Below are 14,299 nucleotides of genomic sequence, written 5' to 3'. Positions count from 1 at the left end.
GCTGTGTCGATATGCTATACGAAACTGTATCGATACTAGGAGCTTCGATACTTTTCTTGCAATTAAAAATACCGACATCAATATCGATAATTAAATACCACACAGCTGTCAGACAAACCAAGGCTGCAGCTGTTTTCTGCCGTTTTCGGCTTTCGGCATAGTAGAGCAGCACTGGTTATTTCTTGTTGTATACTGTTGTTTTGTTTAGTCTAGCAAAAAGTGATTGACATCGTTTTAATATAATAAGACTATGTCGACGTGGGGAAATATTTGTCGTATATGCAGCAGCCCCGCAGACTACGATATATTTGCCAAAATACCAGCATATCTGCACGGCTCAACCAATGAGTATCTCAATTATCAGAAGCCAATTAATGTTCTGCTCGAAGAGACATCGGGACTAAAGGTGAGAAATAAATGATAATGTTTATGTTTCATTTTGCATATGTAATTGTGTTTATTTTGCTTGTCTAGAACTCTCCAGATGATGGGCTGCCAGCGTATATATGTGCACTGTGCATATCGTACTTAAAACATGCCGTAACATTCCGTGAACAATGCATTAAAAATGCATTGAGTCTTAAGCTAATTGAGATGTATCAACAAAAGTCCAAGCAGGATGACAAGGAGAGCGCACTCTTTACGGCGGAACAGCTGCGTTATGTGGAACAGCGACCCGTGCACAACCTGCTGCTGAACAACAACAGCGTCAAGCTGGACAGACCGACAGACAAAGTGCACAAGCAACTGCTGAAGCAGACTTTGCACCGCCAAAGGGGAAACAACGGGAACGGGAATGGACACGGGAACGACAACGAACAGCGTATACACTACCTAAATGCCCTGCTCAACGAGCAATGCGGTGCGGCACAAGTGAGCAACAACAACTGTCATCAATTAAGTCATCTTTGGCACGCCGAAGTCTTGATACCCTTGCAGAGCACTGTTAGTATACCAAGTACTCAATCTGTGAGTTTGGTTGACATACCTCAAGATTCAAAAAAGTTTTTCATACTAAAGTTTAATTTTTAAAGTATACTTTCTATGACAGCTATAAGATATAGTAGTCCGATTTGAATCAAACTTGGTCAGGATATAAAGGACAGCATGTAATAGATATTCTGCGAGATTGGCTAAAATATCTTAAAAAACAACGAAGTTTTTTATGTAAAAGTTTGATTTTCAAACCTCCCATCCTATGGCAACTATTGAATATAGTAGTCCGATGTTAATCAAACTTACATAGCATGTATAGGATAATCCCACATGCACAATTTTTTATTTTGGTTGATATATTCCAACAAACGGCGAAGTTTTTCATATTAAGGTTTGGTTTTTAACGTATACTGCCTATGACAGCTGTAAAAAATGGTAGTTCGATTCCAATCAAACTTGGTGAGGATGTATAAAACACCATCTAACAGGTATTCTGTAAAATTGGTTGAGATATCTCTAAAAATCCAAAAGTTTTTCATCCTAAAGATTCGTTTCCGTCTGATTGTTTATATGGTAGCTATATGATATAGTAAACCGATCGGGCCAATTTCGACATATGTACTTCTTGCTGCAAAGAAACAGACCTGTGCCAATTTTCATCACAATATCTTCAAAGCTGGCTATATTAACTCAAACCCTTGTCCTGTTTAAGAGTATATATCCTATATTAACTGGAATCTCTTCCAGCCGCGGGTTAAAATAGAGCTGCCTTCGACAAGTGCTGGCAGTGGAAGTGGCAACGGCACTGGCGAGGATGACGACTATGCGGCGGTCACTTCCAGCGATGACAACGAGGAGAAAGATAAGGGTAAGGATAAGGAGAATTCGCTGCAGCGCAAGCACAAGAACATCTACAACTACAGTGAGACAAACTTCGAGGAGGACGATCCCATGGAGCAGGCACAGCTGAGGGACATCAAGGTCCACATACCCGAGCCCATGTGGAAGGAGCGCAAGTGTCCCGCCTGCTGCAAGCGTTACATGCACGAGGATTCGCATCAATTGCATTTGGACAACTGCGTTGAGTATCAGTTCTTCAGCTTTGTGGCCGAGGTGACCAAGTTGCTGGAGATCAAGCGACAGAAGATGGTGTCGCCACACGAGTTCATCAGGCGCATGATATTTGCACTGCACAAGACTTGCAACTGGTTGCAGGAACATTCCATAGACACACAGTTGGCCGCTAAGCTCAACCAGGTCAAGGTGACCAACGGCATCAATGAGAAAGCAGCTGAAATTCCGCTGGAAACGGCAGCCAAGTCATCGTGGGACACTTTAATATGCCCTGGCTTCGATGAGGAAGCTGCTGCATTTGGTGGCAGGCTCAACAGTGGCTCCAATACGCCCATAACCGTGGAGAACAATGTGCTGTATGCCATTGAGCGCTCCGAGAGTCGCAATTCCCAAAAGGCAGCTGCCAATTTGGTGCTAAAGAAGCCCATACCCATTAGATGTACAGCTTCCGCTTCTGCTCCGGCTCCTGCTCCATTGTTGCATGAGAGCGTGCCTCATTTCTGGAGAAGCTGCAACGTGCCACAGGATCACCTGTGCCAGCCACGCCCATAAGTGCAACGCTGTTGCCCTTCTCCGCCGCTCGTTGCAATCAATGCAATCTGGTTTTCGAATGCGTCAGCGAACTGGAGATTCATAATGTGATGCATCACAATGGACAAAGTAATGCCAAAGACGACGACGCCCAAAGGCGTCGCATAATCGCCCTATTCGAGGATGACATCTAAACTATTACTTAGTAATTTATATTAATTTTAAGTTATTCACATTCTATTTCGTACAATCTCAAGTCTGAAAAGTCGTTTTATTTTATGTTGTCAGTTCTTTTTGTTCAATTTTGTTTCGATTGTGATTTTTAGTTGTTAATTTATATTTTATTATATATATCTCTCATATGGGGCAAATTTTGTAGTATTTATAAAACATTTTTATATCCAATAAATTAATAATCAATTCCATATCGGGAGAAAAGTAAATAACAATTTCTCTGTAAACCATTGTTTTCTTATAAAAGCAAAGAAATTACGGAATTATTATTAAATAGAAGAAAATGATAGGAAAACTTTAAGTGCATAAATTATGGAGAAATGGGAATGAAACTTGGCCGAAACAAATACCTTTTTGTTCTTTTCGAAGCCAGCCAAACGTAACGTATTTAATCAGTTGAAAAATTTTATTTAAAATGTATAATAAAATTGGAAACTAAGATTTTCAATTAAACATTTGAAATTATTAATTTATATTAGAAACTGGCAAAGAACTAAAAGTTTAAATGGTCTGGAAATATTCCAAAAATAAAGAGTAACTCAAATACCCAGCAAAATCCAGTTAAAATATTAAGTTTTATCACATTCAATTGACAACTTCATATAGAAAAAAATGAACTTCCATTGAGTGTATTTTTTGTTTTTTATTTACATCAAATTCAAGTTTCAATCAGGCAACAAAAAATAGCCATATCATTCTACATCTATATTGGCGAGTATTTAATATGCGACACACAGAAGGATGGCAATATTTTAGTTGTTTTATAAACAATCTTCACTTAAGTTCGCCTAGATTTAAGCTCTAATTGGGCAATCATAGATGCGCACCATTTCAAGGAGCTGTTCGTTATCAACCAGTTGCAGGTTCATCAAATTACTGAGCAACTGCAGCAGCTCCAATGTCAAACTGGGATTCCTGAAGGAAAAGAGTTTATTAAGTGCATAAGCAATGTTTGGGGAATCCAATTGCAATGATTCAGTGGATGGACGAGTGGCCAGGATGTTGGAGATCACATGAACTCCATACAAAATGCGCAATTTGCCGTTGGGTGTATTATAATCCAACTCCACATTGTTCATAAAAAAGTGCATCAAATGCTGATGGTGTGGAGCACAAAAGTCCTGTTTCAAGCCAACAATATCCAGCTGAAATACGATGTACATATAGTAATCTGCACCCGGATCCGTTGGCAGCTTCTCCTGCAGATGCTCAGCTATATAGCGACGATCCTCGACGGTGACTTCAGCTGCTGCATGCATTCCTATTAGATACAGACAGATGCCCGCATCCTCTTGATAATCCTGGACATCTGTTATCGGTGCTGTGTACAGTTTCCACAGCTTAGTGGCCAGCTGCATTTGAAGCAGCATTTTGGCGGACTTTCTGCAGCTGGCCAGTATGTTGTAATGTCCAGAGACAGCTGCGCTTCAGGCGCGGCTCCTGACTGTTCAAATAGGTGACCAAATAGCTGCCCGCCAAATTTGTAATCTTCTCACAGACATATGCTTCTCCCAGCGAAAGATTGCACAGGCATTCGGCGGCTTCAACTTGACGCTGCACCTGGGCACCTGTAAAGCATGATACAATAGAGTAAACATACAATAATTATACAGTAATCTCACCTGTTAGCTCCTTGACAATCACCTGAGTGGCGCCTTGAACTCCCGCAAATACAGTGATATTTTCATTGGATTGGAGAAAGGCGTGACTCAGGCGATACATGTCCTGGTCCTCTGCATGTTTGCGCCTCTTGATGCGATTTGCCAGGCCGCGCACATCTTTGGCTCCAAGTTGCTCCAATTCACGAATTTCATCCTTGATTTGGCCCAAGTGAAAACGCAGTGCATCCATTGTGTTTGTGCGCAAATCCCTGCGCTGCTGTCGTGCATACTCGCGTATTCTGTGGCGGAGTGCTGTGTCTTCTATGCGCAGTGGCAATTGTGGCATTTCTGCAGCGCCTTCCATTGTTTTTAAATGAAAATTCAACGGCAAATACAGATTAATTCTTCCCGCCAGCTGTTGCTCAGTAAAATTAATTTCTTAAAGCAACACTGGCAAAAATCTCTGGCACTGATGCCAACTTGGCTTTTTTATTGCAAAGTGCAATGCTAAAAAAATTTGAAAATTGCTATTAGCCGCAAATCTGTCGATTTTAAATGTATTATTAGCTTTGTTTCGCTATTAGTATTTTTTAAAAAAAAAACAACATATTGAGAATATGGTACAAGCACGGTTGCCACTTAACAAAATAAAAATGTGCCAAAAATGTTTAAAAGAGCGAATCCAATAAAAGAGCCTTTGCGCCAACAGAAAAAAAGAGCCACTTTTGGCGTTAAAACGTTCAGTGTGGCAGCAGTCGGTACGCAGTCCAGATCGGAAAGCTTTACAGGGTGGCAACCTTTGAACCGGCTGGCAGCCTTTGAGCAAGGTGGCAACATTGCACTGTAGTTGCATAAATAGTTTGATTAAAATAGTAAATAAAAATGTCATTAACAATATTGCAAAAGCTTTCTCTGCAATGCCTTAAGGCGGATCAACCGCTCTTGAGTGAGTGTATATGTATGTAAAGCGTGGTTAATTGTCTAAAAAATGTATTTATTCGATTAGCAACAATTCGAAATGCAAGCAAGAAAACCGGCGGCAGCACGAGGAACAAGAAGGGACATCCGCGTCCAAAGCACCGTGGATGGCGTGTGCTCGACGGTCACTACGTTTCCCATGGCACCATTCTGGCCACGCAACTGACGACCCGCTTCCATCCCGGCTTAAATGTGAGTAGATAATAATATAAATCTACTGAGGATTCAGTAAAATAACTGAAGTGTTTATTCAGGTTGGCTTTGGACGCAATGGCACGCTGTTTGCCATGGAGCATGGCAGGGTTATTGTCAGCTGCGAGCCCCTCGATCCCAACTGGGAGCACACTTGCGTTCAGCGCAATTACGCCGGACGACAGGATCAGACAATTTACAAGAAATTCTTCAATGTTATTCCTGAGAAACAGCATCAACGTTTTCGCCTTGTCGAGGAAATTTAATTCGTTACAATTAAAATAAGTGAAATACATAATTGTTTTTAAATTTTTCATAATTCTTTATTTACTTTTTTGTTTAAATGTTTTTTGAACGACGCTGCCACCTGCCATTAAAAAGTTGCCGTTTATTAAAACGCTGCCGGACCTAGAAAACATCATTTAAGTGCCTTTTTTTCAAGATTGATCTTTTTGGTAATGTTTCTAAATTTTAAAACATTTCCTTGTATTCGTTTTATGACAAAGGCTGCCACTTTTTTTAATTCTTGTTAGATTTTTGTCGAATTTCTGTTTTTTTAAATTAAACTTGTAACTTCTCCCCCCGAGGAGTGTCGAACTGCCTACATTCATAAAAATTATCACCTAACACTATCTAATTTACTGCACTTTTTAAAACCAGTTTTTGTTGTCTGCATTTGTGAATCTAAAACGCGCGCAAATTTAATGTATCGATAGATATTTCTGACGATAGTGTATTCATGTTTAACAGCTGTTAACATGCTTAACATTAAAACCGTTAACAGCGAATAGCCGATTGGTAAGTCGGTTGGTAATCGTTAATCGATTACTTGTCAACCAATCGCCGCCTGCCCCACACGTGTTTTGCATCGCAGCACATTTGTTTCATTTTTTATTTTTTGTGACTAATAAAGAACGCAAGCAAAGTAAAGTAAAATGGCTGACGTTGCAGAAACCAAGACGGCTGAGGTCAACACAGAGTTGAAGCCGGAAGAGAAGATTGAGAAGGCAGCAGAGAACGTGTCGGAGGCAAACGGCAAAAACGGAGATGCCAAGAAAGAGGAAGAATCAGAGGCAGCAACGCCGACGTCGACTGAGGAATATAGCAAACAGGAGCGTGCTATAATTCGACAAGTTGAGTATTATTTCGGGGATGCAAATCTGCATCGCGACAAGTTCCTCAGCGAGCAGATCGCCAAAAATGATTCCGGCTGGGTGCCGCTCTCCGTGCTGGTCACATTTAAACGTCTGGCAACGCTCACCACCGACTTTGATGAGATTGTCCAGGCGCTGAATAAATCCGATGATGGTCTGGTCGAGATTAGCGAGGATAAGCAGAGTCTGCGTCGTCATCCGGAGCGACCGATTCCGGAGCACAATGAGGAGCGTCGCAAGGAGATTCAGGAACGCACCGCCTACGCCAAGGGATTCCCCCTGGACTCCCAAATGGCCGAGATTCTGGACTTTGTCAGCGCCTACGACAAGGTGGTCAATGTGACCATGCGCAAGCATTATGATAAACCCACCAAGTCCTACAAATTCAAGGGCAGCATTTTTGTGACATTCGAGAAAAGGAGCAGGCCAAGGAGTTCATTGAGCAGGAGAAGCTGGCACAAGGAGCGTGAACTATTGCGCAAGTGGCAAGTAGACTACCTAAAGGAGAAACAGGAGGAATACCAGAAGAAGAACGAGAAGCGTCAGAGCAAAAAGGAGGCAAAGTCGAAACCGGAACCGGCAATTGAGCTACCCAAGAATGCCATTGTTGTGTTCGAGGGTGCTCCCGATACCGTGACACGCGAGGAGATACGCGAGGCCTTTGAGAAGGTCAAGGACTTTGACATTGCCTACATAGAGTTCAACAAGGGCGATACCAAGGGCTCTGTTCGTCTGACCGAAGCGGATGCTGCCGAGAAATACATTGCCAAAGTGGAGGATGCCAAGGTAAGTGGCATTTAATAGCCCAATCTCGTACAGCTTACCTAATTACTCATCATTTAACAGCTTAAATTCAATGATGACGTGTCGCTGACGCTGCGCAAGGCCAACGAGGAGGAGGAGAAGAGTTCCTGGACAAAGCCATTGAATTCATGAAGAAGCGTCGCGATTTCTCACGTGGCAAGAACAACAAACGCTTTGGACGCAAGCGTCACGGCGGCAACAACGACAACAGAAGCCACCACAAGAAACAACGCTCCAGTAGCGACTCCGACTCCACTCAATCCTCCCACTTAATCCCTTCCCAATCCTCCATCGAGACTTGTATGCAACCTGAAATAACGTTAGCTCTAGTTGTTAGCTTTAAGCAATTCAAAATCCTCCAAAATTGCTACGATTACTCGTTTTCCAGTAACATTAAGCATTAAGCGAACTTACACACGGATCGGATGTTTTCCCTGCCTCCAGCTTGTATGCAGCGAGGAGAGAGACAGATCCTTTGGAGAGTTGTGTACATATATAGTTTATATATCTATATTATGAGAGAGGAACTCGTAATTTATTTTACTTTATTAACTGAAATGTTCAGTTTTTCTTCAAAAAAAAGTTACAATAAATATCAGTTTGTAAACTACTATATTAAATGTCCTTTTTTAATTTAAGGTAATATCTTACAAGCTGTAATCCTTGTTAATTAATGGTGATCAATCGTTGGATTTATAAGGATATTTTAGAATAAAAACATTTTTATTCCTATTCTTTCAAAATTTTGGTGAGATATCCTTTTATCAACCTTAGTCAACAGTAACATCGATTACCACGGGAATTGCAGCTTATCTCTTAAAATGTCCTTAAATTTTTTCAAAATTGCTGCAAAAATACAAAAATGGCTGTAACTCGGCTGCTTCAAGTGCTAGACGAATGTCCTTTGGCCAGAAGTTAGTGCTTGGACCAGTGTCTATGATTAGCTAACAAAAAGGACGAAAGTCCTGCAAACAAGCAAGTTACGAGTACTTTTGTATAAAGAAAATTGCCTATAACTCGGCCATATCCTTTCGTATCCTTACATGATGTCAAACAAAGCAGCTCCTAGAGCGCTATCATCTGTCCAAATGACAAACAAATCGTCCTGCAAACAAGTGAGTTTTTAGCATGTATTTTAGAGCGAGTCGGATCGGCGCACTATATAGTACAGATATCATAGAAAATATCAGTTGTAAAATCATATTTTTCTCAAATTTCCAAATTCCAGAAAAATTTAATGAAAAATTGAATTGTGTTTATATTTTATAATAGTTTTTATTTTTATTTTTTTTTATTGCTGTTTGTGTATTTTCGTTCTTTTTTGTGTGTGTGTATGTGTGTTTTTTGTTATTGTTAAGTGATAGACATAATAATTTCAACTTAAAAACAATTAAAAACTATGTGTGGAACTTAATAAATTATAATTATTAATTGCATAATATGTAAATTACAATACGAAAAATATGTTTACAAAACAAAACGCAAAAAAAATATAAAGAACATAAAATTTTCAAAATTTTCCATTTCTCGATTTACACAATTATGAATATGCATAGATATATATATATATAATTAATAATATGTAAATTGTATAGCTATATAAATCATGATCAATCACACTTAATGCTAATTTCTGCTTCGATTGCAACTAAAAGTAAAATTAATAATTCATTTATATTCATTTGAAACTTTAACGAACGATTAAAGGATGCAAAAATCGCTGTGATTCATGTCGAAGGCATAAATCAGGATTTGGATTTGGATTTTAATAATGATAATGGAGATAAGGATAAGGGTGTAATTTTAGTTGTTGTGTGTGTAAATACGAGAGAAGACTTAATCAACATTTATACATTAAATTAAACAATTACAAACAACGGCATCATATATGGATGTTTTATCAATAATATCTATGTAGTATCCAGTGTGTGTGTGTGTGTTTGTATGTATGTATGTAATGGGGTGCATGCTCAAGCTAAACTCAAGAATTAAATATACAGCATTGGGGCGTCTTTACTTAAACACTAGACTAACGAATCTTGCTTTCTATATATCTTTATCTTTCCCCTACTCTCCTCTCTCTCTCTTCAGCTCTGTCTTTAACCTATGTATACAACAGTCCATTTAGTATATATGCATTATAATAATTATATAGTTTTATTGTTTAGTTTTAATAGTATTTCCATATAGTTGGCCAGTTGGCGTCCATCTTTTTATTTCCAGACGGGCGTCAAATCCAACGTGAGATTCTGTATCGTCCGATTACGGGCGGAGCTGCGTTTCTGCTTCACAGAACTGGTAATCTCATTGACCAGTCCCTGGCAATCATTGCAGACCGTCACCTGTTCCCCACGCAGATTCTCCTTCTGATCCTGTGGCGTCTGTTGTGCCAAGTGGCTGCCCGAAGAGAACAACGCAAAGCCGCGCGAGAAGCGGGATCTGAAATAGAATAAAGATAAGTTTAGTTGGAGTTTATATTAAAATTGTGTTCACTTGGAATTTATTATAGGCTTAAAGTTGCTAAAAACTTAAAAGAAAATAAGATAATTTAATTTTAACATAATTATGATCGTTAATTTACAGCCTTTTTAACTATACTTTTACCCTATTTCTACTTGGTTTTTAAAAATTTCCTTAAAGTATTAAGAATAAATATTTTAAATTTCAGACTGATAATTTACTTAGTTCTTCATGTAGGGATTTTAAGCACTAACTTCCGGCATTATTATTATCCCTCATAATAATTTACTAGTGTCTTAATATCTTTTTTCGGCTTACGAATGATAAACTCATAATCTAATGGAGATCTAAAAGTGATCTATTAGAGAGCTACTGTTATTTTTCTGGTGATCTCTACTGTCGATCTGCGAATGATCTTAAATTTGATGATTTATATTGTCGATCTACGTATGATCAACTGGAGATCTCTTATGGTGATCCCAAGTGAAATACTGTTGATCTACTAGTCATCTTTACTGTCGATCTTTACTGTGATCTCTACTGCTGATCAACTGGGGATCTATCCTGCTGATCTCTACTATCGATCTTTACGACTGATTTTACAGGTGATCCCAACTCGTGATTTACTGGTGATCATTATTGGCAATCCCTACCGGTGATCTACTGCTAATTGAGATCATTGATAGCGATCGTTGTTAGTTATCTACTGCTGATCTCGTCCAGTAACTTACTAGTGATCCCCTGCTGATACCTACTGGTGATCTCATTCCCTTGACTTACTTGCGCTCCAGTGTGCTGCTGTTGGAAAGTGGTCGATGTGCTGGACTGTTGACGGGAAGACTGCGTGGTCCTTCCATGCTGCGGGACATGGCGTTGTTGTAATGCAGCTGCTTCTGAACGCCGGCAGGACGCATGGCCGCTGAGTAGGAGGCGGACATGGATGCCTGATCGTGTAGCGCCTCCACAGCTTGGCCAGTGGCAGCAGCAGCTGCAGCTGCAGCGGCGGCAGCTGAGCCTGGTCCCACACTAATGCCCGGCGTGCTCATGTTTGATCTTTGGTGTTTGGGCGATGATGGTGCACTGCCCACAGTGCTGCGAGTCTGTCAAGAATTGGATCAAAATATAAGCAGAGCTTTTAATATCCAATTCTACAAATTTTGAAAAATAGTTCTTTAAATACCAAAATTGGGTTATCAAAATAAGGACAACAAATCTGGAAAGCAGTAAGTTTGCAAATAAAATTAACAATCTTCTGTATGAAAAATTTAATCTAGCAGAAAAATTGGGAAGCCAAAATTAGCATTTTGGTCTCATAAAATTTTAAAATTGAATTTTATATATTTTTTATAATTTGAATTTTATTATACTTTAATCAGCTGTTATTAGTTGACACTAAATAAATAAATAAGCAAATAAAAAAGCTTAATTCTTTTTAAGACCTTTTTCTTGGTTTTAGTAATTTGAATCAACATTTTTGAAGTTCGTATGATTAGCCAGTTTTTTCCACATTTTTAATTCTGAATTGTTTCTTCTTTCAATTTTCTAGTTGTTGTACTTAATAACTTGTTTCCTTTTTTTTTCATTCTTAAATTGGTTTCCCTATGTTTTTCTTATTCTTAAAAAAATATTCAAAATACTTCCCACTTATTCTGCTTTTAATTTTTTATTTCATCTAAATTTCACAATATATTTTTACTTAATAAATAAATTTATGCTTCTGTTTCTGTTATTCTTATTTCGGGTTTTAAATTGTCCCTTTTCTTTTTAGTTTTTAATTAAATATGTTTAGGAAAATCATATGAGGTATTGAGATATTTAAAATATTAATTGCTCACCTTACGCTCTGACTCGAACGCAGTAGACTCATCGAGGGGACTTGGGAACTGATCGTCCATGATGTTGCCCGTGGACGAGGAGTGCATGTGATGGGCGTGATGATGCGATGGCGATGGCGTGCTCGAGCTGGCCGGACTGGACAGCAGCGAGGGTGAGATCAACACCAGGGGCACATTGCGAAAATGCTCAGGAATGCGCATTTGGTGTAACACTTGGCACTGTGCGCTGACAGAGCTACACTGGATGCCCCAGGGACCGAAGAAGGAGAAACGCGTGCGCAGGCAGAAAACAGACACACGCGCAACATCCTCCCACGCGCACATCCATGGGCAGGCCCTCCAGTTCCGCTTTGGTCATGACGGAACGTATGTGAACGATCTCGGCCAGCGTGACGGACAGTCGATCATCACCACGTTCCATCCAGGTCTGTTTGTCCATAAAGGACTTGTTCCATGGGCCAAGCGAGGATGTTGAATGCGACGACGCAGCTTCACTTCCAGTTCCAGCTCAGCTCCAGATCCAGTTCCAGCTCCACACGGATGTAGCGACTCGGAGTACGCTTCTGCAAGGATCGTAACGATTATTATTATTTTTTATATAAATTCTCGGGGTTAATTTGTAATTTGGAAACACCCCCAAAATTATATTTGGATTTTTGTCAATGAATCCAAAATTTACTTTTTTTTAAATTAAATTTAATTAATTGAAATAAAAATAATAATTAACAAACAAATTTTTATTAAATCAAATTTTATTATAATAATAATGTTTTGGTTGGTTTTAGGTTGTTTTAAATTTCTGGGACAATACTAATTAAGAAGATAATTTTTTTGTTAAAAGTCCTTTAGAACTCTTGAACTCATTTTTTATAATAGAAATTAAATACACATACCAATCATAAAGATTAAATAAAGTAAATAAATTAGTATTAAAGCAGATTTTTTTTTTTTGGGATTCTTGTTATTTAAGAAATTTGTAATATTGTTGTTATGTGCTTTTAATTTTATTAGAAAAATTAAAAATTTTAATATTCAATAAAATAAAAATATTTTAAATAAGAGTCACACTCTATTCAATGTTAAATTTGATTTAGATTAAAAGGAAAACTGAAAATATATTTTTATGATTAAATATTAAATAATATAATTTTTTATGTTCCCAGAAAAAGTTTATCTGATATTTTGCCATTTTACCAGCTCTTGCTATTGCAGATTTGATTTATTTTTAAACTCCGCGATTCAGATTAAGTGCAATTTAATTATAAACTCACCTCCTTGGTGGAGACACTGCTGACGTCATCCGATTGACGCGACTCGGGACGCGTTGGTGGCACATCGGTGTGCCTCATCCAGGTTGCTCTGGCATCCCACAATGTGTGGCGTCTCGAGGAGGCACGCCGCGACGACTCATTGTGTGGCAGGTCATAAGCTATGGCAGCAACAAGAGAGCGAGAAAGAGGAGAGAGAATGCGTATATAAAAGGTCATCATTAGTTTGCGTTTATATTTATGTGTGTCAATCAACATTGCGTATGCGTAATGTATGCAGTATATGTGAATAAGTACGGTAATAAATAGGACAATCGATAACGATAACGATAACATGGCATTCTCTAAATTGTACAGCAAGCAAGCAGGCAGTGGACGAGTCAAGTGTGAGGAGGTGTTAAGACGGGGAGAAAGATTATTTATAATAATTATGCATTGCACGAAACTCGGTAAAAATATTTATCGAGTAATGCAAAATTTGTTTAAAATTAGTTACACAAATATTATTTATTGCTTTATATAATGTAGATGATGAGATATTATTGAGTATTATTTTTTATTTTTATATATGATAGTGAAATTAGTGATGTACAGCCATGGCCAAATAAATAACACTAAAGATAAACAATTTTGTTTTTTATAATACCTTAAATTATCGTCTTGTAAGTACACAAAAATAATTAAAAATTATTAACATTAAAAAATAATTTAATTTGATTAGAAATCTGTGATATTTGTTTAGCCATGACAGTTGTTTTATTTGTTAAAAAATCAATTATTTGTATCGAACGTATTTAGGTCAAATATGAGAAATGCTGTTTTTTAAGACCAAACTTTTATATATAAATAACATAAAAATATACTATTTTTTTCATGGAAAATATGTTTTTTGCTTTTTTTTAATTTGTATACAAATGTTCATGTGCATTAACTTAGTAATTGAATCTTGTATGTTTTATATTTTGAAAATTGTTATATAAAATATTTGCTATAATTTCGATTATTGAAATTTTTATATTATGTTTATGAGTATTTGCTAAATAATTAAATTTTGCATTTTGATATTTTCAAACTAAGAAAATTGTTATAATTTCAATTGCTACCTAAATAATGTTATTTTATTATTTTTTTAACAAATGAAAATGTTGTTAAACAATTTGTTGCCAAAATTATGCACATGTTACGTACAAATGTTTATGACTGACTTATTGATGATTTATAATTGTTTTATG

At 37.8% G+C, this 14,299-nt stretch overlaps 4 protein-coding genes and 1 pseudogene across 4 annotated transcripts; 3 read left to right on the top strand and 2 right to left on the bottom strand.

Moving 5' to 3' along the window:
- Positions 1-158: 158 nt before the first annotated feature.
- Positions 159-2,966, top strand: LOC117782031. The gene is given in 4 exon segments (XM_034618943.1): positions 159-406; positions 475-945; positions 1,684-2,491; positions 2,494-2,966. Coding segments are annotated over 4 exon segments (1,677 nt in total). The 5' UTR covers positions 159-250; the 3' UTR covers positions 2,736-2,966.
- Positions 2,967-3,398: 432 nt separating this feature from the next.
- Positions 3,399-4,822, bottom strand: LOC117781821 (transmembrane and coiled-coil domain-containing protein 6-like). Its single transcript, XM_034618687.1, is given in 3 exon segments — positions 3,399-4,179; positions 4,181-4,343; positions 4,398-4,822. Coding segments are annotated over 3 exon segments (1,116 nt in total). The 5' UTR covers positions 4,741-4,822; the 3' UTR covers positions 3,399-3,569.
- A 369-nt stretch (positions 4,823-5,191) lies between these two features.
- On the top strand, positions 5,192-5,865 carry LOC117781822 (39S ribosomal protein L27, mitochondrial-like). The gene is made up of 3 exons (XM_034618688.1): positions 5,192-5,322; positions 5,383-5,546; positions 5,609-5,865. Exons 1-3 carry the CDS (start codon positions 5,259-5,261, stop codon positions 5,810-5,812), a joined length of 432 nt encoding a protein of 143 aa, XP_034474579.1. The 5' UTR covers positions 5,192-5,258; the 3' UTR covers positions 5,813-5,865.
- A 480-nt stretch (positions 5,866-6,345) lies between these two features.
- Positions 6,346-7,921, top strand: LOC117781904 (la protein homolog). The gene is given in 3 exon segments (XM_034618789.1): positions 6,346-7,486; positions 7,547-7,601; positions 7,604-7,921. Coding segments are annotated over 3 exon segments (1,365 nt in total). The 5' UTR covers positions 6,346-6,481; the 3' UTR covers positions 7,909-7,921.
- A 1,605-nt stretch (positions 7,922-9,526) lies between these two features.
- Positions 9,527-14,299, bottom strand: part of LOC117779597 — a 14,986-nt pseudogene continuing 10,213 nt past the window's right edge.

This window comes from Drosophila innubila (assembly GCF_004354385.1).
Source record: "Drosophila innubila isolate TH190305 chromosome 2L unlocalized genomic scaffold, UK_Dinn_1.0 4_B_2L, whole genome shotgun sequence".
NCBI classification, from domain to species: domain Eukaryota; kingdom Metazoa; phylum Arthropoda; class Insecta; order Diptera; family Drosophilidae; genus Drosophila; species Drosophila innubila.
This window is presented reverse-complemented; position numbering and strand designations above follow the sequence as displayed.

Excerpts from the sequence above, each read along its gene's own strand:
- LOC117781822 (XM_034618688.1), top strand. The coding sequence starts at position 5,259 with ATGTCATTAACAATATTGCAAAAGCTTTCTCTGCAATGCCTTAAGGCG. Across the intron at positions 5,323-5,382 it reads GGCGGATCAACCGCTCTTGA|CAACAATTCGAAATGCAAGC; the intron begins GTGAGTGTATAT and ends TTATTCGATTAG. Across the intron at positions 5,547-5,608 it reads GCTTCCATCCCGGCTTAAAT|GTTGGCTTTGGACGCAATGG; the intron begins GTGAGTAGATAA and ends GTGTTTATTCAG.